Raw genomic sequence first — 26,720 nt, 5'->3', positions numbered from 1 at the left:
AGATTAATTTTGTTGATTTGGAAGCCCACTATTTGCGACTCATTGCCCACCTGATGACAATTTCGAATTTACTACCCACTAAAATTGATCTAATGCCGACTGGTGGGCTATAGGGACTCACTGCATTAGACGGATTAAAAATAGATCCAGTAATCAAATTCAAAAAAATAGCGACAAGTAAAAATCGCGATAGTACATAATGGCGAGGCAAAGAAAATTTCCCCCAATCACAACGTTATTCGAATTCACGTCGAACTTGAATGTACAAAGAAAAAAGTAATTGTCTTGCATTGAAGCATTCGTTGTTGCCAAACAAAACTTGTTCCAAGGCAAATCCCGTACAGCTCATTACTAATTTGCCGCAATGATGACGTAAATTGGAACCCACGGAAATCATGAAGCTCAATTGAATTCTGTAATGAGGCTAATTCGACTCATAGAATTCATTTACATTTTTTATGTAGATCACATCCCAGCAATTGCAGCTGTTTTTACTCATCGAACAAGTATAAGGTAAAAAGGTAGAGGGTGGTTCGCCTATTCGACTCGTACTGAGATAATTTTCGCGAAATTCAGCCGTTCCCAATACGTTAGAAGCTCGCAATATTCGACAGAAGTCTGCTCAATCGGATGGGAGAAAACATCTGGCAATATGTTCAGCACACTTAATTCACCAAGGCAAATGCAAATATGTATTCCATGCACGTTTAGCCAACCTTTTTATCTACAAAATTTTCCCATCCAACGAGCTCGTTCTGAATAGAATTAGGCATTGGTGGGCGCAAGCCCTGTCTATCTACTAGATATTCTAGCGATTAAGGTTAGCTCCTGACGAAAAGTCCCAATAATTTGTTTGTCAACTGCTAATACGACAAATTTGTTTTCTGATTGCCCACTAACAGAAGGTTTTCTTTTTTTTTTGCTTTTCTAGAGAGCCGGAGGTTGTTCGGAGGCTACCGGATAACGCCAAAATTTTGCAACGCCACCAGAGCCCTTCTGAAGCGGGATTCCGACCGGAGAGGGCCCACGATTTGCATGTTCAACCATGAGTGCTTCCAGCGACAAGGCGAAGTGGTGGGAGCCTGTATGGATGGGTTTCTGTTTGGAACCTGTTGCGAACTTCCACTCAGCACCGACGTGGCAATGGTGACGGATTCGCTGATGGAGCAGTTCTACTCGGATGTAACGGAAAGCACCCCGCAGTCGCCACTTACGTCTGCCATTGCCAGTCAGTACGAGAAGTTTGGAAGTCAGCTGGCTGGGTCCGACACGGGGTACGGCCCGATTGCTTATGAACCGATCAAGCTGGAAGAAACTCCATCCAAAGAGAAAAACGTCAGCACTAGTACGGGATCTAGCAAAAAACCATTGTTTAACAAACTGCAGAATAATTATCTCACGAATGAAGACTTGGACGAAGACATTGTTCAGAGCAACTTGAATACGCACAAGTATGAGATGCCTAACAGCGCCGTTTCTGTGTACTCTCCTTCAACATCTAACATAAAGTCGGAAGAAATTGAAATCGCCACCACAATAACGCCACCACCTCCTCCACCACCACCAAGTTTGGAGAATACTAACTATGTGAAAGTGGAAGTTAATGAACAGGGTAATGTTTATAGCTCCGAAATACCATCGTCGTTGAATGCGTATAACGACCATTTGTCCGATGCGAATACGGCTCCTGCCGCGTCCCTCGAAACTAGTACCGACATCACCTCCGCGGGTGTTCAGGTTATTGCGAACCAAATTTATCACGAAAGCCAACTGTTTGACCACAGTGACATCACCCATCCGGAAGCGGAAACAATTCTGATCAACGAGAATGGCACAGTAGACTTAAGTTATGCTAATCCAAATGATTTCACGGTCGACGATATCGCAACCGAGGCTCAAACCACAGTGAAACCAGTAAAAGTGACTCATCCAAAGCCACAGTTCAAACCTAGACCTAAGCCAACCCAAGGAATGGAACCAAACAAATACATACTTGTACATACTATTTCAACCGACTCCAAAGATAACGAGAACCAAACCACGAAACCAACTGTCTCAATGCACAACATCCACTCGATCGAATCGATCATACTGATGTTAAACGACACGAACCTTGGGCCACAGTACGAAACTGGAACCGAAGCGGACACCAAGATCGATAACATAACGGAATCTCAGACCACCTACGAAACCACATCACCAGTGACGTACGCAACAGCTGCCATAGATTACGACAAATACGGACCAACCAGTTTCTACATTACAAAACCCCAGCAGACGAGCCCTTCAGCCGTCGCGATGTCTACGAAGGTTCCATCTACCAGCTATGTGTACAGTCCGAAACCTACCCGACGACCCATTTTGGAACCAGTCGTAGTCCAAGCAACCCTTCTAACGAGCGGATACGGATCGACAGCTGGACCCCAAAACGAACCGGCTATCTCCGTATCGACGTCTCGTCCACCGCCAACCAAACTTGTTGTCACGGCTGGCCCACATCAACGGCCCATGATCATCACCAGCGAAGGTGATCAAACTGCCTCCTCTGGATATTACACCATTTCAACCAGCTCACCATCGGAACCGGTAACCGTATCTACAGTTCAACCAACGAAGAAAATTACGACTGCACCAACGAAACGCCCAGTTTCGTCTACCATCAAACTACCCGAGTACATCGTACAATCGTCGACCTTATCCCACAAAACTCCATCCACCATAGCTAACGTAAACTACGTACACATTTCAAGTGCCACCGACCACCCATCCCCGACCGTGCACATAACACCGAAACCTGTTCAGGGGCTTGTAACATCCAGCACGTGGACTAACAAACTAACAAGTCCAACTAACAGCCATCTACCAAGCTATTACGATAACACCCCACCGCCAATGTACGTTTCCTCGCTGGCTGACTTCGAGGACGAAGGCTACTTCGGTACAACGAAGCGACCGCTTGGTGGACCAAGCATTTCATCAACCGCTGTCTACACCTTCGTCGACAGTAGCAATGTTCTCGGTAATTATGCAACATCCACGTATTCTCCTTATGGACCAACCCCGACGTATTCCACCATGAACCGCATTCCAGCAAACCCACCGCCAAGTCAAATCTACGTCATGGCACCGGTAGAAGCATCTACGATGAAAAACGAACTCTACACCACACCCGATGAAATCAACAACTTCCCGCCGGTTAGAAATCCCAATCTTAACCTAACGGATTCCACAATGGTTAGCAACATAACGAAAATAGAAAACTCGGGAATCAAAGACGACGAAAAGGTTAACTTTTTGGTGAACAAAATAGTTGAGTCATTCAACGGCAACTTTGAAGAGCTGGAAGCAATTCTCAAGGAAAGAAAAAATCTTACTCTAAACGCCCAGACAAGCACCACTACGGAGAAAAACAAGTTGACGACTACCAAGCCAGTGACGAAAAAGAAGAAAAAACGTCCCAGTAAAAAGCCATCCAACGGAACAACAACATCCACATCGAACAAAAAACCAACGACTGTTAAGCCTACTGTGATCCAGCAAGATTCGGCCTCGCAAACCACACTGAAACCGAAACCATCGAAAAAACCCAGCAAAACCAAACGACCAAGCAACTCGACGAAACCCACATCGTCGAGCTCGAAACCGGTAGTGACAACGTCCCTATCGAACCCAACGAAACCAGCCAAGCCATCCGGTTCGAAACCGAAGCCAACCAGTTCGTCGACGCGTCCCAAACCTAGCAACAGCTCCAGTGGCAGCAAACCGACGGCAGATGAGCGTCCGACGACCGATGCGAAACCAGCGGCCACCACGAAGAAACCGAACCGGACATCAACCTCGAAGAAACCCTCGAAGCGACCCACCAGCCGGCCGACGTTAGCCGATACGGACCCAGTGACGGTAATTACAACCCGCAAACCGACCAAGGTAAGTGCCAGTCGACCGGTGCCGGCGGGAGGCCCCTGAAAAGTCGCGCGCAAATGTGTCTTCTTTTTTATCAGTTCAAGAAACGACCATCGCTCTTATAGGCGACAAAGCGTACCACAAAACGACCAACGACGACGACGACCACGACCACTAGCACAACGACAACGGCCCCGGAAGACGAAATCATCGAGGAAGAAGAGGAAAACGCCGTCGAGGAGGAAGAGGAAGAGGAGGATGTCGGAGAGGAAACCAACGAGACGGTCGATGGACAAGCACAGGGAACGCGGAGAATACGTAATGATGGCCGAAGGCTTGAAGTTTTTCGTGGTTATCATTTTTTAATGTTTACTTCTCTTTTTTTTCTATTTACACTCTGAAGTTTGCGGTCAAAGGCCACTGATGAAGAGCGCCCGTGTTGTTGGAGGAAAGGCTGCCAAGTTTGGCGAGTGGCCCTGGCAGGTACTGGTAAGGGAATCGACCTGGCTCGGACTGTTCACCAAAAACAAATGCGGTGGAGTACTCATCACGAACGAATACGTCATAACGGCAGCACACTGCCAGCCAGGGTAAGGACGTTCCCGACTTCCCAGTTACACCTATGAGTAATGTTCCGTTCCTTTTTAGCTTCCTCGCCTCACTGGTAGCGGTGTTTGGTGAGTTCGACATCTCGAGCGATCTCGAAACGAAACGGTCCGTGACGAAGAACGTCAAGCGAGTAATTGTGCACCGGCAGTACGACGCGGCCACCTTCGAGAATGATCTTGCCATACTGGAACTGGAGAGTCCTATTCACTACGATGTACATATAGGTGAGTGTGGTTCCCATGATTTCATTGATCAAAATCGGCTAATTACTCTATTTTCGCTGTCCGAAATTTTATTGATGATGTGTAAGATTTCTCTACTAATTGTTTATCAGAGTATCCGTATGAAACAGGTTTCATCAAATCATTGATAACTTGGTTACGAATTGATCCTCGTACACACAGAAAAATCCCGATTACTATTTTTACCGTGATTTTGTGTACACATAGTCTGACCAAAATGATCACAAGCAAATAATTTCCATATAACTGATGAGATTGTTAATTATCAGTTAATATAGATCAGTGGTTTTCAAACTTTTCTGGTCGAATACCCATTCTAAATACCTTATTCGTTCTACTGCCAACCAAGCACAAAAAATTATTAAATTATGCGAAATCAATATTTCTGCAGTTAACTGGAGATTTAAATATAAAAGAGATAGAAATGATACAAATAATAATTTGCTTCCCAACCCCACCGGGGTAGAAATTAATTGTTAATTCAAGATCCTATCGTTCAAACAGTGGGTAAGCAAAACTACAACAAAACCTCACATATCATTGCTCAACCAGAGAAATAAAGTAAGATCGCCTGGTAGAGAAATGAAGTCTTTGAGTGCGAAATTGGATCACAGGACATTATTTAAAATGTGAACTTAACCGACCGTGCACAGTCAGATTTTTTCTAGCCGAAAGTCTTCTGCGCTGTGTATCATAACATCCACAGTAGTTCAGTTGGTAGAGCGATTTCCCCGAATTGGAGCAGGTTGCGGACGGATTCATAACTGTCTCTGAAAGCTTATGAGGTCAGTTTTTGGATTTCGTTATTTTCATTTAATTAGTCCTAATTTCAGACCGTCTTTACTTCTTGTGTGAGAGACAAAAACGAAAACATTTCAAAACACACAGTTTATTTGAGGTCAAAAAGTTTATTTGAGATTCTCAAGCGACGACTTTCTACAGGGGAAATTACCACAAAAAAGTTTTGGTGATAAAGATGTGCATGGCTATGTTTATTGCATTTGTTAGTATTTGGTTCTATGATTGTTAGAAAAACTTTCAAGCCCTCTCACCCAGTAATAACTAAGCGATATCTAGATCTGGATTCTGGTTCTGAACACTGGATTAGAATATTGAACTATCGAATAAGGTTTCTGGATCAGAATAGTGAATCTGGACCTGGATTCTTGAAAGAGATTCTTGATTCTGAACTTGAAGCAGAATTCAGCACTTATATTCGGAACATGGATTTGCATTCTAAACCTGGAGTTAGATTGTGAATCTGAACTCCTGACAGAGACCTTAACCTAGATTCTGCGCCAGAATTCTGTTTTCTGAACTTCTGACAGAGTTTCGAAACTAAGCTTTGAACCTATTTTGTGCTTGAACTGTGAGCCTGACATGGATTCTGGACTTGAGTTCTCTAGGATTCCTCAGTTCTAAACTTGAACCTAAATTATTGACAGAGATTCTAACCCTAGACAAGGATTCTGAACCAGGACCCTGGAGTTGGGTATCCGTCAAGGTTTCTGGATCTGAATACTGAATCTGGACATGGTTTTTGAACCAGAATTCTGACAGAGTTTCTGAGCCTGAGACAGAAATCTACGCTTGGATACTGAGCATGGATTTGGATTCTAGACCTGAACATGATTTCCTGGCTTGAACTCTCAATGAAGGTTTCGGGTCTAAATCTGGAGTAGCATTCTGAAGCTGGATTCAAAATTCTAAACAAGATTTTTACTCAAAAAATTTGACAGAGATACTGGAAATGCATCACAATCGTGAATCTGAAACTTGATCCTGCTTTTGGATCAGGATTCAGAAACATATTACAGGACTTTCGATTATAGGCCAAAATTTTGAAGCATGATAAAGGACCTGGTTTCAGGGATCTTAGCTCTGGATCTGTATTCTGACCTTGGATCCTGATTCTGTATTCTGAAACTGATACAGAATTCTTTATTTGGATTCTGAATCTGGACCTGGATTCTGTACATGAATTCTAAGCCAAGATCTGGACCTGACTTGAGTAACTAGGCCTAACCTTTGAACATGAATTTGTGATCTGAGTGCAGAATCTGAATTCTTAACCTAAAATCAGGACTTCGATTCTGGACCGGAATTCTTAGTCCGGATCTGAATTCTGAAATTGGGCTCAGATTCTAGACCAAAATTATTGACCCAGATTCTGCATCTGGATTCTGGAATTTAGTTTTCAACCTGGACTTGGACTCTGGTTCTGCGCCAGAATTCTAACCCCGGATCAGCTCCTGACAGACTTTTTGAACCTGAAACTGGATCCTGAACCTTAACTCTTTCCTGAATTCTGGACTCGGGATCCGAATTTTAGGTCTGCATTTCGGACCTGGATTATAGACCCGAACTCCTGACAGGAATACATAGATTTTCGTGTGTTTTGGACATTAGTTCTGATTCCAGGCCTACATTCTGGGTTTGAATTCCTGGCAGAAATTTTAGATCTGAACCGAAATTCTGAACCAGGAAGCAGGATTCTGGATCTTAATTCCGAACATGAATCTGAATTCTGGATCTGACCTCAGGATTCTGTACGAGATTTTGGACTCGATATCTGACAATTGTTCCGACCATCTGGAATCGGTACGTAGATCTGATTTTTTTCTGTATTTTGTATGAATTGAATTTGAAATATAGACATGGTATGAATTTCTAGGAAACATTTAAACTCATTTTAATTTGACCAATTCTTCGTCCCAATAGCACTTAAATTTTCATCTTCTTACTTTCATTTTCTTTCTTACAAATTTCACAAGAATGATGAACTAATCACATCATTATTGCAACTGATAGAATGGAATGGAATTGCTTTTCGCAATGATACAGTACCCAGATGTCTATGTAAATTTGTTATAAATACATTTTACTCAGGGCCTTTCTCAGAAAGTTTTTTAAAGTATCGAAGCCCACTATTTGCGACTCACTGCCCACCTGTTAACAATTTTGAGTTTACTACCCACTGAAAATGAGCTAATGCCCACTAGTGGGCTGTAGGGACCAGTTTGAGAATCACTGATATATATGATATACATTACCTTTTACATTTTTCGTTTCCTTCAACCGAAAAACTGATTGAAAATCGTTTGTCAGATGAAATGAATGAATTTTCGAAATTTTCGAAAAAAAAATCCGCATAGTCAGAACTCGATCCCGTAGCTTTTCCTGTCAAGGGAAGTCGTTTTACGAATTAAACTGACTACTGATAGGAGCCTCGGTGATCCCTTCGATATCGAATATTTTCTCAAACATGGAAAACCCGTTTTAAAAAACTTTGACTCATTTGAGAGATACTATTGGGCCATCTATGGAGTTAAAAGATCAAATCACTTCCGGTTTCGGAGATAAAATCAATCGCACTTTTCTCTTTCGATTCAATTTTCTCGGAGATGGTAAAACAAATTTCGACAAACTCAAAGTTATTTAAAAGCTACTATACAGACATTGATCAAATCTGGAAAGGTAAAGGCGAACATTCCTGGGTCCGGAAGATATATTCTTATAGGTGATGTAATTGACAAATCGTAGTTTTTTCTTCAAAGCGCTGAATTTTGTTCGGGGATGGGAAAACCAATTTGAAAAATATTAGACGCGTTTAAAAGCTACTATTCGTTTATTTAATGAGTTCACAATGCTTATAACGAACACTGTTTGCTCCGAAGATATAATCGTTTAAATGTTTGAATTAGATGGTAAGAGAGAGACACTATCACACCACTAAGTGAATACAGAGAGGGTTTTCAAATAGAATTACTGTGTTCCCTGTTTTTGTATTACAAATTTTCCAATGCACAGTGGTCCGAAACGGGAAATTAGCGTGACAAAAATATTTTCACTATTATATATTAGTTTTTTGTAGTTGACGTCTTCACAAAAGTTGTTTGTAATCAAATGGCGCTCCTTTCGATGAAAAAAATTACTAGGGAGGTCCTAATTTAGATTGAAATCTGAAATCTAACTTTTTTAATTGAACTCAAAAACGATTTCATTGTACAATAAAGTTGTGGAAATTTTATTTCGAGCAACTTTTCTGAAAAAAAGTACCTTTCTAGCTCTGCATTTGATCGAGTTACACCAATTTTCCCGAGTAAAAGTAGGGTGACTTTTGAAAAATCACTATTTTTGTTCTAACTTTCTTGTGATATGTTATATGGAAAAGTTGTTTTCAGAAGAGTTGTTGAACTAATTATTCCGCACAATTTTGATGAACCAAACTTTTTCATATGAGCTACCAGTAAAAAGTTATGATTGCTTTTTTCATCAAAAGCTAGTCAACTTTAAATATCAATATTCATTAGATGCCAGATCCTATGTATCCTATGCGTTAGATGCCAGATCCTATGTATCCTATGCGGTTCCTAATAGGTCATAGTATAAGTAAAAACTTAAGAGAAAATTGGAAAAGTGTTATTTTTTTAACTTATTTAAATTAGTCTTAAAAATACCTTCAAAAAACTCAAAAACATTGCATAACTCTTAAACGCCTTAACCTATTTACATACTTCCTTTAGCAAAATAATAGTATCAAATTAGTTATATAAGTATTCCATACATTGTTTGTTCGAAAAATGAGACACACAAAAACTACAGCCGAAAATAGATTGCATTACAATTTTAATTAATTTATTACCAATATAACTAGTTGAGTTTTTATCTCATTTTATCTATTTTTTAAGTTCTCCAAATTAAAAAAAAATTAAATTTAAAACGAAAGGTAACGAAAACGAAAACGAAAATTTTAAACGTCGCAATGATTCCAAACTGTTTCTGAAAATATTTTGTGTTGTCTCATAGTTGGCAATAGGCCCCTTTTTAAGGAAAATTCTGACATTTTGAACCTGAGAGTGTAATAGTGCAATATTTTGGTTTTGATTGCTATCGCCATTGCTAATTTATGGGATGAATAAAGGACCAACGATAGGATGAATATAAATCCTTTGAGATGAATTTAGGAACACAGTAGTGAACATATCAGAAGTGTTTTTAGCTGATTTTTTTAATATTTTTTTAATTTCCAAGGAATGTGAAACAATTAAAAAATGTGGAGCAAGACGAATTAAGTAGAAATAGGAAAAAATCGTAGTGATTTTAGTGGCTAAATCAGGTTTTTAAGGCAACGTATGTTGTAAGATGGAATCGGTTTTACGGGAAGAGAATTATTCCTTGTTCGTTCATTTTTAGCCTTCGATATACTTTCTTTTTTCTAGACTATACTGTGCTAAAATAGTATTGGAATACACATTTAACATATACAATCCGTTCGCGAACAATTCAAAAGTTCAAAAGTTTATTGAAGGATGATAGTTCTCTTTTTTTCTCAATAGAAATAGAAGTAATAGAATTCTTTGGGGATGTATACAAATTAGTTGCGTCTTTCGGAACGTTTTCTGGTTTGAGGAATCTGTTAGAAGTTACATACATTCGTGACCTCTGAGAACGTATACAAAAGAGAATGATTATTGGTAGAAATACTTCAATAGAACTAATTATCTCGGTAAAACTATTAAGTTTTGAACGAATCTTTGAAACTAACGGTTTTGCCTATATTTGCAAAAGACTGAATAGTTCGGAAAATAACTATTATAATTTTAATTATAAGGCTTTCACTTAATTTTCAATTATTTGGCTTTCAAATGACTGATGGTATTTCAAGCAACCTAGAAAGATACTAACAAGAATCGAATTTGGTGTGAAAGCTGCACACAAGAACATTGTTGGAAAAAGCATGAAGTCTGAATAAAATGTGTTGATTTTTGGACAAAATTGCAAGAATTTTAATTCTGTTTTCCTTCGTGAAATGCAAGACTGATCACTTTTATCAGAGTTTTTTCTTTAATTTTAATCCTACTATTACCTCGTTTTTTTTTTGAAATAGTCGAAAAGGTTGAGTTTTTATCTTGAAGAGCTAGTGAATACGAATAACATTAGTGGCGAAGTAATAGACAAAATAAAGATGGAGTACATTGAGCTGGGTGGTACTGTCTGTTCAGAGGGAGAACGTTTGTACAAATTGTGGGTGAAATTTTTAAACGTAGTTCCAATGATTATTGAAATCTTTAATCTTTTATCAAGCAAATCGTCATTCTCTCGAACAAAACCGTATTGAATTTCTTGTGACTCAGCGCATTGTTGGAGGCTGTCGAACCGAAGAATCAGTTTCTAATCAAGATCAGAGCTGATGTTTGCAGATCTCCACCTCTTCACAACCGAAAGTTGGATCCGGATGAAATTCGTATGGGCCAACAAGAAAATCGGTTCAACCATCTCTGAGAAAATTGAGTGTTAAAAAATGTTACATAGACACATACACACATACAGACATTTTCTGATCTTGACGAACTGATTCGAATGGCATGGACACTCAGTCCTCTGGGTCTTGGTTCAAAATCGGGTGTCACACTGATTGCATAGAGAGTACTCTATATGAGAAAACAAAGAAAGACTTTTGGTCATTGTTGTGGGCTCTCGTCATAATGAATATTTCCTATTTATGAACCCCAAAAAATACTTCATTTCTCAACTCTCGATGTTCTTTTGGACAACGGATTTCTATTCAAAGCTTGAAAAAGAGAAATATTTGAACAAATACTAAACATAGCCGATTTGGGTCCGTTCTAAAAATCGGGATTTTTTTTTCTTGCGTACCGGAAAAGCCGGGAAATTGAAATTGGTAATCAACTTGCACTGCCCATACTTGCATATCAGTCCCATATGGAAAGTCGGTATGTCGAGAAAAAGACGATCAAAATTTTGTTTCCGAATTTTTTGATTTATTGTGCTACCTAATGCTAAATCATGGTATTATTAAATGAAATATCGGTAATACATCTTTGCTATTCCAATATTGTAACAAATGAAATTATTGAAATTTGCACTGAATGGGACTGATATGCGGGTACTTTGCATATGGGACATACATGAGTTGATATTTTTTCCCATTTTACAGAACAAACCCCAAACTTTTATTGCAATTTCTGAGAGTATATTGACGACAGATTTCATTCCTGAAGCTAACTCAAAATTGGCGAAAATCGATATGGGACTGATATGCGAGTATGGGCAGTGCACCCTGTGAGAAAATTTTGAAAAATCGATTATACTATCGCCTTTCTCATACAAAAAGGATATGCAAATACTGTGTAAATCGATTTTTAAACCGAGGCCCGGCATGGCAAATACCATTCGATTCAGTTCGACGAACTGAGCAAATGTCTGTGTGTGTCTGCGTGTGTGTGTGTGTGTGTGTGTGTGTGTGTGTGTGTGTGTGTGTGTGTGTGTGTGTGTGTGTGTGTGTGTGTGTGTGTGTGTGTGTGTGTGTGTGTGTGTGTGTGTATATGTGTGTATGTATGTAACAAAAATATGCACTCACTTTTCTCAGAGATTGCAGAACCGATTTTCACAAACTAAGATTCAAATGAAAGGTCTCTTGATCCTATAGCCTGCCATTGAATTTCATCCCGATCCGACTTCCGGTTCCGGAGATATAGGATGATATGTACCAAAAATATGAAAAACATATGCACTCACTTTTTTCAAAGATAGGTGAACCGATTTTCACAAACTAATACCGTTTTCATTTTTGAACCTACACGCGGGCGACTCTGACTTCGAGTGAAACGAACACGTGTTATGCGCCCTAAACAACATCTCATAGAAAAAAGAAAAAATAAACAAACTCGCATGGATGTCGTGATGCGATCCGAGAAAATTTTCAGAGCAAAACTACGCGATTGGAGTCCGATCTAGAGCGAACCAAGGTTGCTAAAACAAACATCTCAAAAGTTGTTAGGGCGACTCTCTCGGGCTGCTCTGATCTATAAACGAAAACGGTATAGGATTCAAATAAAAGGTATTATGGTCACATAGCCTGCTGCACCCAAACCTCCGTTTACGAAAACTTTTTTTACGTTACCTCTTTTTACGTAAGTCTTTTTACGAACCAAATCCCAAATAACGTAAACTTTTTTTACGAACCAACTTCGTAAAAATAGGTTTTTGCATCCAATGAAAACAATTTCCGGCTCCATGGAAATTACTACAATATGGGTATTTTCGGAACGGGATTGATGAGTAGATGACGGAAAACGATGTTTGAAGTGGTTCGGAAATCCAAGATAGCGTCTTCCGGTTTGACGATATTCCTTAAAAACCTTTACAATGTAGATATTTTCGGAACGGGATTGATGAGTAGATGACGGAAAACGATGTTTGAAGTGGTTCGGAAATCAAAGATGGCATCTTCCGGTTCTTTGTTATTGCTTAAAAACATTTACAATATAGGTATTTTCGGGACGGGTTTGATGAGTATATACCGGGAAATTATGTTTGAAAGCGCTTCAAAAATCAAAATTGTGAGTTCAGTTGTATCGGTATTCTTTGACGATCATTACGGTATGATTATATATCGTTTAAAAAAAGTCATGCTTCTGACAAAGGTGTTTCCTGCTAATCATTATTGTTTGAATATTGTACTATATTTTCGAAATGACCATAACAAGTAGATGTCTGAACAGCTATAATAATTTTGTATTGTTATAGTTATATTGTATGCTTTCAATATTTTATTGAACAACTGGAAGTCTCAATATATTTGTAAGCAACCACAAACATTAAAATTTGGTTTCAAATCAATGACCGTATTCTCCAATTTTATTTATTTTCAGTGTTACACTTATAATTTATAATTCGAAAAAACTACTGTTACTCTCATCACGATACATTTGTGTTTATTTAAACTTGTCAAAATCTCATGTCAACTGGCCCGTCGGAATATGATTTAACATTTTGTAAGCCATTGAGAAAATATTAATTTTTAGAATGTCGAAATTTGAAACCGTAACTAACCACTTCAAACATTGTATTCCGTCATCTACTCATCAATCCCGTTCCGAAAATACCCACATTGTAAAGATTTTTAAGGAATATCGACAAACTGGAAGTCGCCATCTTGGATTTCCGAATCACTTCAAACATCGTTTTTCGTCATCTACTCATCAACCCCGTTCCGAAAATACCCACATTGTAAAGGTTTTTAGGAATATTGATAAACCGGAAGTCGCCATCTTGGATTTCCAAATCACTTCAAACATCGTTTTCCGTCCGTGAAGTAAATTCCAAATAACGTAAACTTTTTTTACGAACCAAATCCCAAATAAGGTAAACTTTTTTTACGAACCAAATCCCAAATAACGTAAACTTTTTTTACGAACTACCTCCATTTACGAACCCCCGTTTAGTTCGTAAATGGAGTTTTCGGTGTATTGAATTTCATTTGAATATTAGAGAAAAAGTGTGCACTCAATTTTCTTTGAAATGACTAAACTGATTTTCGCAAACTAAGATTCAAATGAAAGGTCTTATAGTTTCCTAAAAAATTATAAAACATTCTACCTGGATCAAATTTCCGGTTCCAAAACATAAGCATGAAAAGTGGAAAATTAAAAAATTTCATTAGTATTTTTCCACGAGCGATGGTCAAAAACAGGTACAAATCCCATATAATTGTCTAATAAATTATTCTAGTTTGCAGAGCTCGTTAGTTTATGGGCAAAAAAACTTAATTAGGAATTACTGCCCCCCCCTCCCTCCTTTTCCTGTTCCGGAAGCACCGAAAGTGGTGGAGAAAAACTCCAAAAATAGAACTCACTTCCATTTCTCTGAGATGGTTGAACCGATTTTCACAAATCTTGATTCGAATTAAAGCTCATATTATCTTTAAAACTACTGTGATATTGCATCCGGATCTGACCTCCGGTTCCGCAGTTACTGAGCGACGAGTGTCAAAGTGTTTTCAAATCGCCATGTAGAATGACAATATGTACAACACTGGTGCGTGCTTTGTTCTGTTTCGTACACGCTATAAAGAAAACGAAACGGTTACGGATGTCTGCTACTACTGTGTGATATTCGTAAAAGACGATAAAAATTTTAGCTGTTTTAAGATAAAGGCGACCGAAACAATAAAAGAATGTAAAGCCGGGGTAAAATAAATGATATACCAACCTCGGCTATTCCGGTCAACTGAATCCGGTTTCGAAAGAATTTAAAATCGTGCTTGAAAACTACAAATCACCAATCTTTCTTCAAGATGACCGAATCGATTTTCATCGAGCTTATAGGTGCAAAGGAAAAGTCTTACAGTTTAATACGGAATTCCTAAAGTTGTAGTGGATACTATTTCCGGTTCCGGAACTACAGGGTGAACAGCATTTGTAGAGTTTATTAGACTAAGTCCGAATAAATTTTCTTACTTCTATTCAATGAACAGTTGTTTTTTGCGAATTCCACGGTAATATTTATGATGTTATGAGTAATATGAGAAAGGCATCATTACACCACTAGGTAGATTAAAACAGGTTTTGTTTAATTCCGATTTATCTAAGCGAGAAGTTACTGGCTGATTGGAATCTGCCGTACACTTCCGGCTTCTAATCCAATGAAATTAATTTACATTACAGAATTCTTGCCTGGCACCGAATCCATCATCGCTAGCTAAATCTAAGCATAATAATATTTCATAGTAGTGGCACGAATGTTGATATCTATGATAGGTACTAGCGCCGCTGTATGGATTTATTTGTATCCATTATTCATTCAGAAGATATGTGCTTCTGTGGCTCAGTTGATAAACTGGCGTGCTTTGAGATCTAATATTGCTATTTCATTCGATTTGAAGCCATGCAATTTTCAAATCACACAGTTTTACATGTTCTTGAATATAAATTTATGTGAAATACGACACTCCATTTATGTGCATCTTATAAGATGTTAAACACAATTTTTACGAACTATGTGAGTCATATATTCAAAGTGGGTAAAGCACATGATGTCGTTTGCAATGACCTATCAAACTTTATATCATAAGTAGGGTTTTCGCCATGCAATTGTCCTATATACTGATGCTCTATATGTTATGTATGTGTATGAAACTAAACGTCAAGTCACAATTTTCTCATATTTGGTTTTCAACTAATTTCACTTTCTCTCTCTCTCTCTCTCTCTTTCTTTTCACAGTGCCAATTTGCATGCCATCAGACGAAGCTGATTTCACCGGCCGAATGGCAACAGTGACCGGATGGGGTCGGTTAACGTACGGTGGCGGAGTTCCCTCGGTGCTACAGGAAGTTCAAGTAAGTTTTTAATAGATAGCATTTAGCAACACTTTTGAAAAGTAGTACAGCCTTCGATCCGATCGACGATGCAAAAAATGAATTAATGAATAAACTCAATCTTCAACGTTAATCAGGTTTCCCAATATATCTCAGCAGTCTGTACCTTTTTTCTCATTTCCGTTTTTTTCTATTTTATTTCATTTTGTATCCACCCAGGTTCCGGTGATAGAGAACAGTGTCTGCCAGGAGATGTTCCACATGGCCGGACACAACAAGAAGATCCTGCCGTCGTTCGTTTGTGCTGGCTACGCGAACGGCAAACGAGATTCCTGCGAGGTACGTATCCCGTCCATCCAGTGGTCCATGCTGGCCTGAAGGTTACAGATCGAATAGTATATTAATTTAGTATTGATTTTTTTTCATTTGAGGGTTCACTAGCTTCAAGGAGTTTGCTACGTCTATTGATGAGGCAGAACGCTATAAATCGAATTCAATCGATCGATTTCACTCTGAACTATTTTGTGTTACAAGTAACATAATGTTGAATTCCGATCTGCAACTCATAACAGAATTATATCAAAACTGCAAACATGAAACTTCGATATCCATAAGAATTTTTAGTAATTTTATCTACAAACCAAACCAAACTAGTGCCAGAATTTGTTTCTAAAATCGATTTCTGCTATATTTTAGTTGCAGGTGAACTCAAGTCCTTGTGCACCTCCTGGAGCTTGTTCACGGCATACACGGTACTCTATGGCCGTTTTCCCGTAATGGCCAGATGCCAAATCTCTCCAAATAGAACGGAACTATTTTTTTTTTTTATTATTCGAGAATATAATGTTTAAGGCACACTGCTTAAGCTCTAAGATGCCAAGGGCTTTTACTAATTTTAATTTACGACTAACTTAAAACTAGGGTTGTATCATTGAGTAATGTCATATTTGGGTCGCAATGGTTGACTTTGGCAGATCCAGCCTTCAGCTGGTGATCGGCAGCTGCGTACATTTAAAGAAATTTCGCTGAGGAGTGCAGGGCAGTCTATTTTGTTGTTCAACATGTCGGCGATCAACATAGCACGGGACAAATTACGTCGAATGCCAAGGGTGTCGAGTCCAATCAATAATCCACGGCTTTCGTAGCTAGGCAACTCGTTGGGGTTATTCCAAGGTAGCTGTCGAAGAGCAAAACGGACGAATCTGCGCTGTATTGATTCTATTCGGTAGGAGCCGTTAAGGTAATATGGGTTCCATATCGTAGAGCAGTACTCGAGCGTTGTACGAATGAGTGAGCAATATAGAGACTTTAAACAGTAAATGTCTGTGAAATGTTTTGCTATTCTCATTACAAATCCTAAACTACGAGATGCCTTTGCTACAATAAAGTTGATATGCTGCTTGAAAGACAATTGCTCGTCTAGAATTACACCAAGATCCTTAACACACGTGGTTCTGTTGATCACTACTTCATCAAGGCAGTAGTTGTATCTTATAGGATTTTTTTTGCGTGTGAACGTGATGATTGAGCATTTATCAATGTTCAAAGCCATTCGATTTACCTCACACCACTTTGAAAAAATTTCAAGTTGGTGTTGGAGGAAAACAGCATCCTCGTTACTTCGAACTATTTGGAATAGCTTGAGATCATCAGCGAAAGATAAACGTGGACAATTTAGAGAAAGATTCACATCGTTAAAATACAGGAGGAAGATCAGAGGTCCGAGATGGCTGCCTTGTGGAATCCCAGAAGAAGCGATGAACTCTTTGGATATAGCGTCATTTATCTTGATTGCTAATCGGCGATTATTAAGGTATGAGGAAAACCAACGCAGCATGTTAGAACCAAATCCCAATCTGTCTAACTTAGCAACAGTAATGGCGTGGTTAATTTTGTCAAAGGCAGCGGAAAGGTCCGTGTAGATAACATCAGTTTGTAAACCGCAGGATATAGCATTCGTCACAAACGTCGTGAAAGTCAAGAGATTGGTAGCCGTGGACCGTTTCGGCATAAACCCATGTTGTGTTTCTGCAATAAACCATTTACAATGGTTGAATATAGAATCAAGTACCACCATTTCGAAAAGCTTTGGAATAGCACTGAGCGACGTAATTCCACGGTAGTTGTCGATGTCTTTTTTGTCTCCTTTTTTATGAACTGGAAACATGTATGAAAACTTCCAGGAATCAGGGAAGATCCCAGATGTTAGCGATAAACGAAAAATTTGGCAGATAGGTGAAATTAAACCGATGGAGCTTTTTTTCACAAAGATTGCAGGAATACCATCGGGTCCGGAAGAGCTCGAAGATTTCATTTTGGCGATAGCCATTTTTACTGAATCTTCGTCAACACTGATAGTATCCAACAACTGATGTGATACTGGAACGTTCATTGCTGCTTGGGCGATTTGGTTCGGTGACAACACTTCATTGGAGAAAACGCTGGAAAACTTTTCGGAAAACAGTAGACAAATTTCATCTAGATTAGTTCCAACACTTATCCCATATACCATCGACGAAGGCAAATTCGATTCTTTTCGTTGGTCGTTTACGTATTTCCAAAAAGATTTAGGATCGGACTTCAATTTGTTCTGAACATTCCGAAGGTAACGTGCGTAGCAACGTTTTGCTGTCCTTTTATATAAAGAGTTGATGTGTACGTAGTTTGCACGCAGTGCATACCCGCCATGCTTGGAATATTTTTTTAACGCAGATCTTTTAGATGATTTTAATCGTTTCAATTCAGTAGTTTGCCATGGAGCTTGTCTGAAAGCATTACTTAGTCGTTTCGGCACATAATGATCTATAGCATACGTCAAAATATTGGAAAAAGTTTGAACAGCAAGATTTGCATCGTCTTTGTCGAGAACTTCACTCCAATCAATATTCGACAAAAAGTCGATAATTTTCCTATAGTCTGCTTTTTTATAATCATATCTGACGGTTCCATCCACATTGGAGCTATGAGACTGCCGAGAAGCTTCTATCTCAAGGCATAAAGGAGGATGGTGCTTTACATATTTCACCATAGGAACGGGTGCAGCAGCAATCTTGGGAGCGGAATCGGATTTACTCGAAAAACAAAGATCCAGTATTTTATTGTTTTCATTCGTCACGTGGTTGAATTGGCGCATCAGATTTGTGCTGTAACGATCAAGCAAACTGATACTGCCAGCATGAAAAGATGACTGCGAAGGATCCGCGAAAAGAAAGCCGTTCGAAGCTGGTTGCCATTTTAGATTGGGAAAATTAAAATCCCCAACGATTAATATTTCGTCGACAGGACAAGCGTAAGAGCATATCTCTTCGAGGGACAAAAGATGGGCATCGATCAACGGCAGGTCACGAGTACGGTCCGGCGGAAAATAAACCGCACAGAAAAAAGTTGAATAACTAGCCAACTTAATTTGTACCCATACCTGTTCAACGCAACTACCACTGGTACATTGGATTAGTTGTGCTTTTAGACGACGATGAACACCAACAAGTACGCCGCCACCAGTACTCTTCGTACTGTTGCTGGAACTACGATCCGTTCGGAAAACTTCATAGTTTTCACCGAGGACTTGCACAGACAGGGTGCAATCGTTAAGCCAGGTCTCCGTAAAAGCTATCACGTCGAAACATTCATCCGAGCACGCCAACAAATACTCATCAATGCATGCATTCATACCACCAACGTTTTGGTAGTATACCCGGATACTCGAAAGACATGACTGATTCGCCGCCATAATTTCATGAGAGTCTTCCATATGGCGTTGGTGAATGTTCATGTTGGCCGCATTCTTCGGTCCGTGTGGGTCCGCGGGAAACACCCCCAGGTTACGAATACCCGGCGGGTGGCCCGCATGCTGTTGGTAAGTTTCCGTGGGCGATGATGGTGTTGTTACAGAAGAAAAAGAGAAAAAAAAATAGCGAAGTAAATATTGCGGAAAACGGAGTAAAAAGGGGATATGGGAATGAATTGACTAAAACGACAGAGATCTAATTAGTTGACATCGAGATGCAGAAGAGACGGGGAGGGGGGAAGCGAAAAGGTTAGTGACAGCACAAAGATCTTGTTAGTTCCGATGAAGATGGTGGACAGATGAGGAATCGGGATAATCGACGGAAGTAAGTGTCGAACCTGCAGGTGAAGATTATTCTTAGCCACAGTTGAAACAACGTCGATAAATAGGAGGAACTTTCCAAGCCAGATGTAACAGATTACACTTGTATATTAATGTGTTTGAGAAACTCGTATATCAGAAGCATATATGAGCTATCCCGACTCGCCAACACATCCCGAACCGGAACTTCAGGCGGTCTACCTCGGGCCCTGAGGGATTCCAGTAGCTTCGACCTGGCGTCGCGATACTCTACGCACGACCACACGACATGCTCGATGTCCTGATAACCGTCGCCACAGGTGCAGAGCCCGTTCTCCACGATCCCGATACGCCGGAGATGTGCGTTGAATGTATAGTGATTTGACATGAGCCGTGACATAACGCGAATGAAATCACGACTCACGTTCATCCCCTTGAACCACGGTTTCGTTGATACCTTAGGAATAATGGAGTGTAGCCATCGTCCCAGTTCGTCATTCGTCCATGAAGTTTGCCAACTTTCGAGAGTTTTCTGACGAGAAATACTGAAAAATTCATTGAAGCTGATTGGTCTTTCATAAATATCACCTTCTAATGCGCCCACCTTAGCCAATGAGTCTGCCTTTTCATTTCCCGGAATGGAACAATGCGAAGGGACCCACACTAACGATATTGAATAAGACCGTTCAGATAAAGTTCTCAAGTGTTCCCGTATTTTCCCCAGAAAATAAGGGGGGTACTTTCCTGGCTTCATTGCCCGGAGAGCTTCTATTGAGCTTAGACTGTCCGTGACAATGAAGTAATGGTCTTTGGGCGAGGTTTCAATGATCTCGAGGGTGTACTGAATAGCAGCTAATTCTGCGACGTAAACTGAAGCCGGATCACTGAGTTTGTACGAAGCGGTGATGTTTTGATTGAAGATACCGAAGCCTGTGGACTCGTTGATGTTTGATCCGTCAGTGTAAAACACCTTTTCACAGTTGACTGTTCTAAATTTATTATAAAAAATATTTGGGGCCACTTGAGGGCGCACGTGATCCGGAATTCCACGAATCTCTTCTCTCATGGAAGTATCGAAAAACACAGTAGAATCAGAAGTATCCAAGAAATGAGCACGGTTGGAAACAAACGAAGAAGGATTAATATTCTGAGCCATGTAATCAAAATACAAGGACATAAAACGGGTTTGAGAATTGAGCTCAACTAACCTTTCGAAATTTTCAATCACCAGAGGATTCAAAATGTCGCATCGAATGAGTAAACGATATGAGAGATCCCAGAACCGGTTTTTCAATGGGAGAACGCCCGCCAGCACTTCGAGGCTCATCGTATGAGTCGATTGCATGCAACCCAAGGCAATACGCAAACAACGATACTGCATTCTTTCCAGCTTGATGAAATGAGTGTTCGCCGCGGAACGGAAGCAAAAGCATCCGTATTCCATCACGGACAATATCGTTGTTTGGTACAGCCTGATCAGGTCTCCTGGATGGGCACCCCACCACGATCCGGTTATTGTACGAAGAAAGTTGATTCTTTGTTGGCATTTTCGTTTCATATACCTAATGTGACATCCCCATGTGCCTTTGGAGTCGAACCAGACCCCGAGATATTTAAATGTGAAGACCTGAGCTATGTTTTCACCCCCTAGTTGAAGCTGTAGTTGTGCTGGTTCTCGCTTCCTTGAAAATACAACCAGCTCAGTTTTCTCCGTAGAGAACTCGATACCCATTTGAAGAGCCCATGTGGATAAGTTGGCAAGAGTATCTTGTAACGGCCCTTGCAGATCGCCAGCTTTGGGTCCTATAATAGACACAACGCTGTCATCGGCAAGTTGTCTTAGCGTGCAAGATGTGTTGATACATTTATCGATGTCGTTTACGTAAAAATTGTATAAAAGGGGGCTTAAGCATGAGCCCTGAGGAAGACCCATGTAACTGAATCGTATTGTCGACAAATCACCATGCGCGAAATACATATGTTTCTCAGACAATAGATTATGTAAAAAGTTGTTCAAAACTGGCGAAAGACCATGCTGATGCAGCTTCTCAGATAGGATGTTTATGGAAACTGAGTCAAAAGCCCCCTAGATGTCTAGGAAAACTGACGCCATTTGTTCCTTACGAGCAAATGCCATTTGAATTTCGGTTGAGAGCAACGCCAAACAATCGTTCGTTCCTTTGCCTCTGCGGAAACCAAATTGTGTATCTGAAAGTAAGCCATTAGTTTCGACCCAATTGTCTAGACGGAAGAGAATCATTTTTTCGAACAATTTCCGGATACAGGAAAGCATAGCAATCGGCCGATACGAATTGTGCTGATTTTCCTGGTTTTTGAATGGCGATCACTTTCACTTTCAGATATCGAGGTCGCATAGCTATTCCAATCAATATTTCGTGTGAGGTCGTACGAAACATTGATTGTCTTCGATGGTTTTGAGCCGCTGGTGATTGATATTACGATCGGTAGGTGATCGCTACCGTGGGGATCAGGAATTACCTCCCACGTGCAATCCAACCGTAGCGATGTCGAGCAAAGGGATAAATCCAGCGCACTTGGTCTTGCTGGTGGTGCAGGAATCCGTGTCATTTCTCCCGTATTCAATATTGTCATATTGAAGTTATCGCAGATATCATGGATCATAGCTGATCTGTTATCATCGTGAAGACAGCCCCATCCCGTACCGTGTGAGTTAAAGTCTCCTAAAACCAACGTCGGTGCGGGAAGGAGCTCAATGATATCACTGAGTCGCCGATGCATGACCGAGGCTCTTGGGGGAATGTAGATGGAAGCAATACAAAGGTCCTTACCTTTGATTGTAACATGACATGCGACAACTTCAATACCTGGTATCGAGGGGAGGTTAATTCAATAAAAAGAATAGCACTTTTTGATCCCTAAAAGTACTCCTCCGTAGGGATCATCTCGATCCAGGCGAGTAATGTTAAAATCGTGGGAGTTTAAGGGTATTTCAGAAGTTAACCAAGTTTCGCACAATGCAAATGCGTCACATTTCAGATTATTTACTAGAAATTTAAATTAATCTATTTTTGGGATAATACTTCTACAATTCCACTGTAAAACAGTGATTAGATCCGTGACCTCGGTGGATGATTTAGCCATCGAAAGATACAATCGCTGAAAGAAGGGGCCAATTTGCAGTCAACTGCTTCAAATATGTTTTTACTGTAGGCATGAAAGTAATTAAAATGCTTCTAAGAGGGTCTGAAATATTGAAAGTTGTAAAAATCCAGTCCACAACATCAGAAAACTTGATAAGTCCAGCACCTAGTTGGTTCTCTGGTGGATTTTTAGGGACGCTTGGGGATTTTTAGGGACGCTTGGTTTTCCGAGACCAGGAGCTTTTTGCTTCGGTGATTTTTCCCGATTCCCGTTAGCTGTAACTTTTCGAAGCCCTTCGGAAGACACCTTCGAACCCTTACTAGGTAGCTTATGAGAAGATTTATTCATTCTTTTCCTACAGCTATGAGGGACCGCTGAAGATGGACCTTCCAAAAGGTCGTCAGAATCGCTCTCGTCAGTCGACAAGCAGGCATATGGATTCGTTGTCTGTTTAGGAGGGGTGGCACTTTTAAGCATCTCTGCGAAGGAACGCTTGGAGTGCTCCTTTAGGGAACGCTTCATTCGATCACCTCGCAGTTTGTAAGCGGGACAATCAGAGAGGTCATGTGAACCCTCCTTACAGTAGAGACACTTTTCAGCATCCTTACCGCAAGAGCCGTCCGCATGAGCCTCCCCACAGTTAGCACAACGTGGCTTATTGCTGCAATGGGTAGCTGTATGCCCCAGTTGTTTGCAATTGGTACAATTCATTATCCGGGGTACAAATAAACGAACAGGCAAACGAACCCGGTCCAAGAGGATGTAGTTGGGCAAAGCAGTGCCGGCGAAGGTCACACGATAAGAGTCTGATTGGGGATAAGACTTTGTTCCATCCCCTGCGATCGATACTGAATGCAATCGCTTGCAATCCAGTATCTTGACATTCTTAAGTGAGGGGTCTTTAAAACAACCCGCCCCGTACTTAAGAATATCCTCGCAAGTCAAACTCGCATCGGTGACCACACCGTCGATTTCTACTTTGCGAGCGGGCACGTAGACGCGGTACTCCTGCGTAAAGGGATTCTTTTGAACAAGCTCATTAGCCTGTTTAGAGCTGGTAAACAGGACCCTGAGCTTGTCTGGCCGTATTCTATCAATACTTTTTATAGTATTATATCGCGAAAACAGGTCTCGCGATATTTTTAAAATATTTAAATTTTTTTCTCTTGATTTGGTCCGGAAATAGACCGCGTAAGGCCCGGCCGGTAGTGCGAGCCCATCAGGATAGCTCTTTATGCGGGACATTTTACAGACAAGGGAAGTCTCCATTTGAACATCGGGAGCGGGGGGGCCAGGACTTAAATTAGACATGTCGCGGAACTACTTCCGCGCAGAAACAAGTAATTCGGGGGGAAATATAATGATAAAAAACAAATAATCGAAGTAACGGTACTTAACTTAAGATCCAACGGGGGACACCAAGCTGGTCTTCGTCGGTCGGCGTATCGCCGCTTTGATGATGTGCAAAAAACCTCCGAGAGGAAAAAGCACACTTATTTATAATCCTCACACAATGGCCGCTTGTTTATAATCCGCACACTTGGCCTTGATCGCCGAAACAATAACCGGCTACCGGTACCGTTTCGATCCACCGCTCACAATAAGGCACTGTTCTATTATATAATGCGAAAAAAACCTCTCAGAGGAAAAAGCACTATTGTCTATCACACAATATCGTTTCGATCGTCCGACCACTTTATCACACACACAACTGGTTTTCAATGCTTTCGCAGTAAATCCAAATCACGTCCGTTCGCTCGGAAGGTTGAAACGGCAATGAACGGAACTATTGTGCTACTTAAGAAAGCGACGCCTTTCTAAACATTAATTATGTTGCCAAAAAGGAACCGTGGTAAAATAAAATCGAACCAAAATACTATGTATTATATTGAAAATTGCATCTAATTTTGATTTCAAGCGTCATTTTATCGTGTTCCGTTCAAAACCCATACTATTTGGGTATGGTGAAAAAATCTAGTGATTCGAATTTTTGACTCTTCAAGCATGGAAAGTCCTCTTTCTACTGCTAGCGCAATTTCATAGTGATTTTTCCGACAGAACCAGAAATCCAATTTTCTATTAAACGTTCCGATGGTAAAATCGTTTACTGAAATAATATTTACCTACATAATTGAAATTATTGATTACATACCATCCAACCGTGGATCTGTTTCACTTACTCAAAATAGCTGCGCTTGCTAACTCGACAAAACCCCATTCGATTCTCAGTCTTCCTCAAACTGTCCGGAGCAGAGCTCACCAGTTAAAATTGGAAAATTCGAAGCCCCAAATCGATCGAAAAACTTGTCAATGATTACTTTCTGTCTTCACCCTCAATTCACCGCTTTCAACATCCGATAATAATTAACTCTCTTCTGTTCTCCCACGCCCACACAACAGGGTGACAGCGGCGGTCCATTGGTGTTGCAACGTTCGGACGGCCGGTACGAACTGGTCGGCACGGTGTCCCACGGAATCCGATGTGCGGCCCCGTACCTGCCCGGAGTGTATATGCGGACGACCTTCTACAAACCCTGGCTGCGAAGTGTAACCGGTGTGAAATAAGCTGAAACCGGCGATGGAAACGAAAAAAAAACAAACAAACAACCTCCCGGGTTGGCCCTCCCGGATCCTCTTCTTCTCTCCCTACAAAAGAATACGGTGGTTAATTAGTTGGTACTGGCGTGGGTGTGCATTTTCGGAGCGACTGGATGCGAACGAGTGTGACAATTTTTGGGTACGAACGAACGGGACGAGAGCCTCCTTCCGACGAATGTCCGTAACCGCGTGTGGGAAATTTTGATCGAGCGAGCGAATCTCTAGCAAAATTTCGTAGGTAGTTACGTTTTAGGGAACAAATTGCAATAATTTATCTAGCGAATAGATGGATGTGATTTGGAGTCATTGTTAAGATTAATTTATTGTTGTTGTTAGTTACTAAATTATTTATTTTCTAGCCCGTAAGTGAACAGAACAAAACACATCAAACGAACAGTGGGATGAAGTGGCGGTGTAAAAATGTGATTATTTTAATTTATTTCCAAATGAAAACAGAAATTCTTACGAAAAAAAAACAACCCAGCGTTTCTTATCAATCCGAAATCCTTTTTATGTGAAGACAAACTTGTTTGCAATTCAGATCAAACTTGATAATTCGATTATTCGTTGAAACGCCTGTACTCACCAAAGGTAGCGTGGTATGATTGTTGGTAGTCACGAAACGTCATGCATTTCGTGCACGAAATTTCCTGCCCCCAAATAGTTTTGTCTATCACTTATCATTTTCAGCTCTACTATAATCAATCAAATTTGACCACCTTGCGTTCACCGGCTTGCGTCTAGGACAGGCGTCAGTAACCTGTAGCAAATCTTTAGACTTCACATACTTCAATGAAACTTTGAAATGTAACTTTATTTTTCATTATTAGAGAGGCCAATTCAACTCCAGATTCATTTTTAAAATGGCAAATGATTGTTTGTATGCACTTTTTTCATATCACTGTTGCTCGGCAACTGTTAACTGTTGAAAAATAGTGTCGAATGAGACATTCTAGATATTCGATTGAGCAATTAAACAAAATATATGCTGATAAAAAAATGTCGAACAAAACAATAGAAGCAATAGAAAGTTAA

At 40.2% G+C, this 26,720-nt stretch overlaps 1 protein-coding gene across 3 annotated transcripts in view; it reads left to right on the top strand.

Moving 5' to 3' along the window:
- Positions 1–26,133, top strand: part of LOC131428174 (serine protease filzig) — a 170,831-nt gene extending 144,698 nt beyond the window's left edge. For 2 of the 3 annotated variants that reach the window (XM_058591891.1, XM_058591892.1), the window contains exons 2-8: positions 932–3,927; positions 4,029–4,221; positions 4,307–4,493; positions 4,552–4,736; positions 15,783–15,898; positions 16,097–16,216; positions 25,488–26,133. In XM_058591891.1, coding sequence (XP_058447874.1) covers positions 932–3,927; positions 4,029–4,221; positions 4,307–4,493; positions 4,552–4,736; positions 15,783–15,898; positions 16,097–16,216; positions 25,488–25,652 — 3,962 coding nt within the window. In that variant the 3' untranslated portion in view covers positions 25,653–26,133. The remainder of the gene's footprint in view (positions 1–931; positions 3,928–4,028; positions 4,222–4,306; positions 4,494–4,551; positions 4,737–15,782; positions 15,899–16,096; positions 16,217–25,487) is intronic. The other variant, XM_058591893.1, reaches the window with a different exon arrangement.
- Positions 26,134–26,720: the final 587 nt, after the last annotated feature.

This window comes from Malaya genurostris, chromosome 2 (assembly GCF_030247185.1).
Source record: "Malaya genurostris strain Urasoe2022 chromosome 2, Malgen_1.1, whole genome shotgun sequence".
Classification (NCBI taxonomy): Eukaryota; Metazoa; Arthropoda; class Insecta; order Diptera; family Culicidae; genus Malaya; species Malaya genurostris.
The sequence above is the reverse complement of the archived record's forward strand: the minus strand, read 5'-3'. Positions and strand labels throughout refer to the sequence as shown.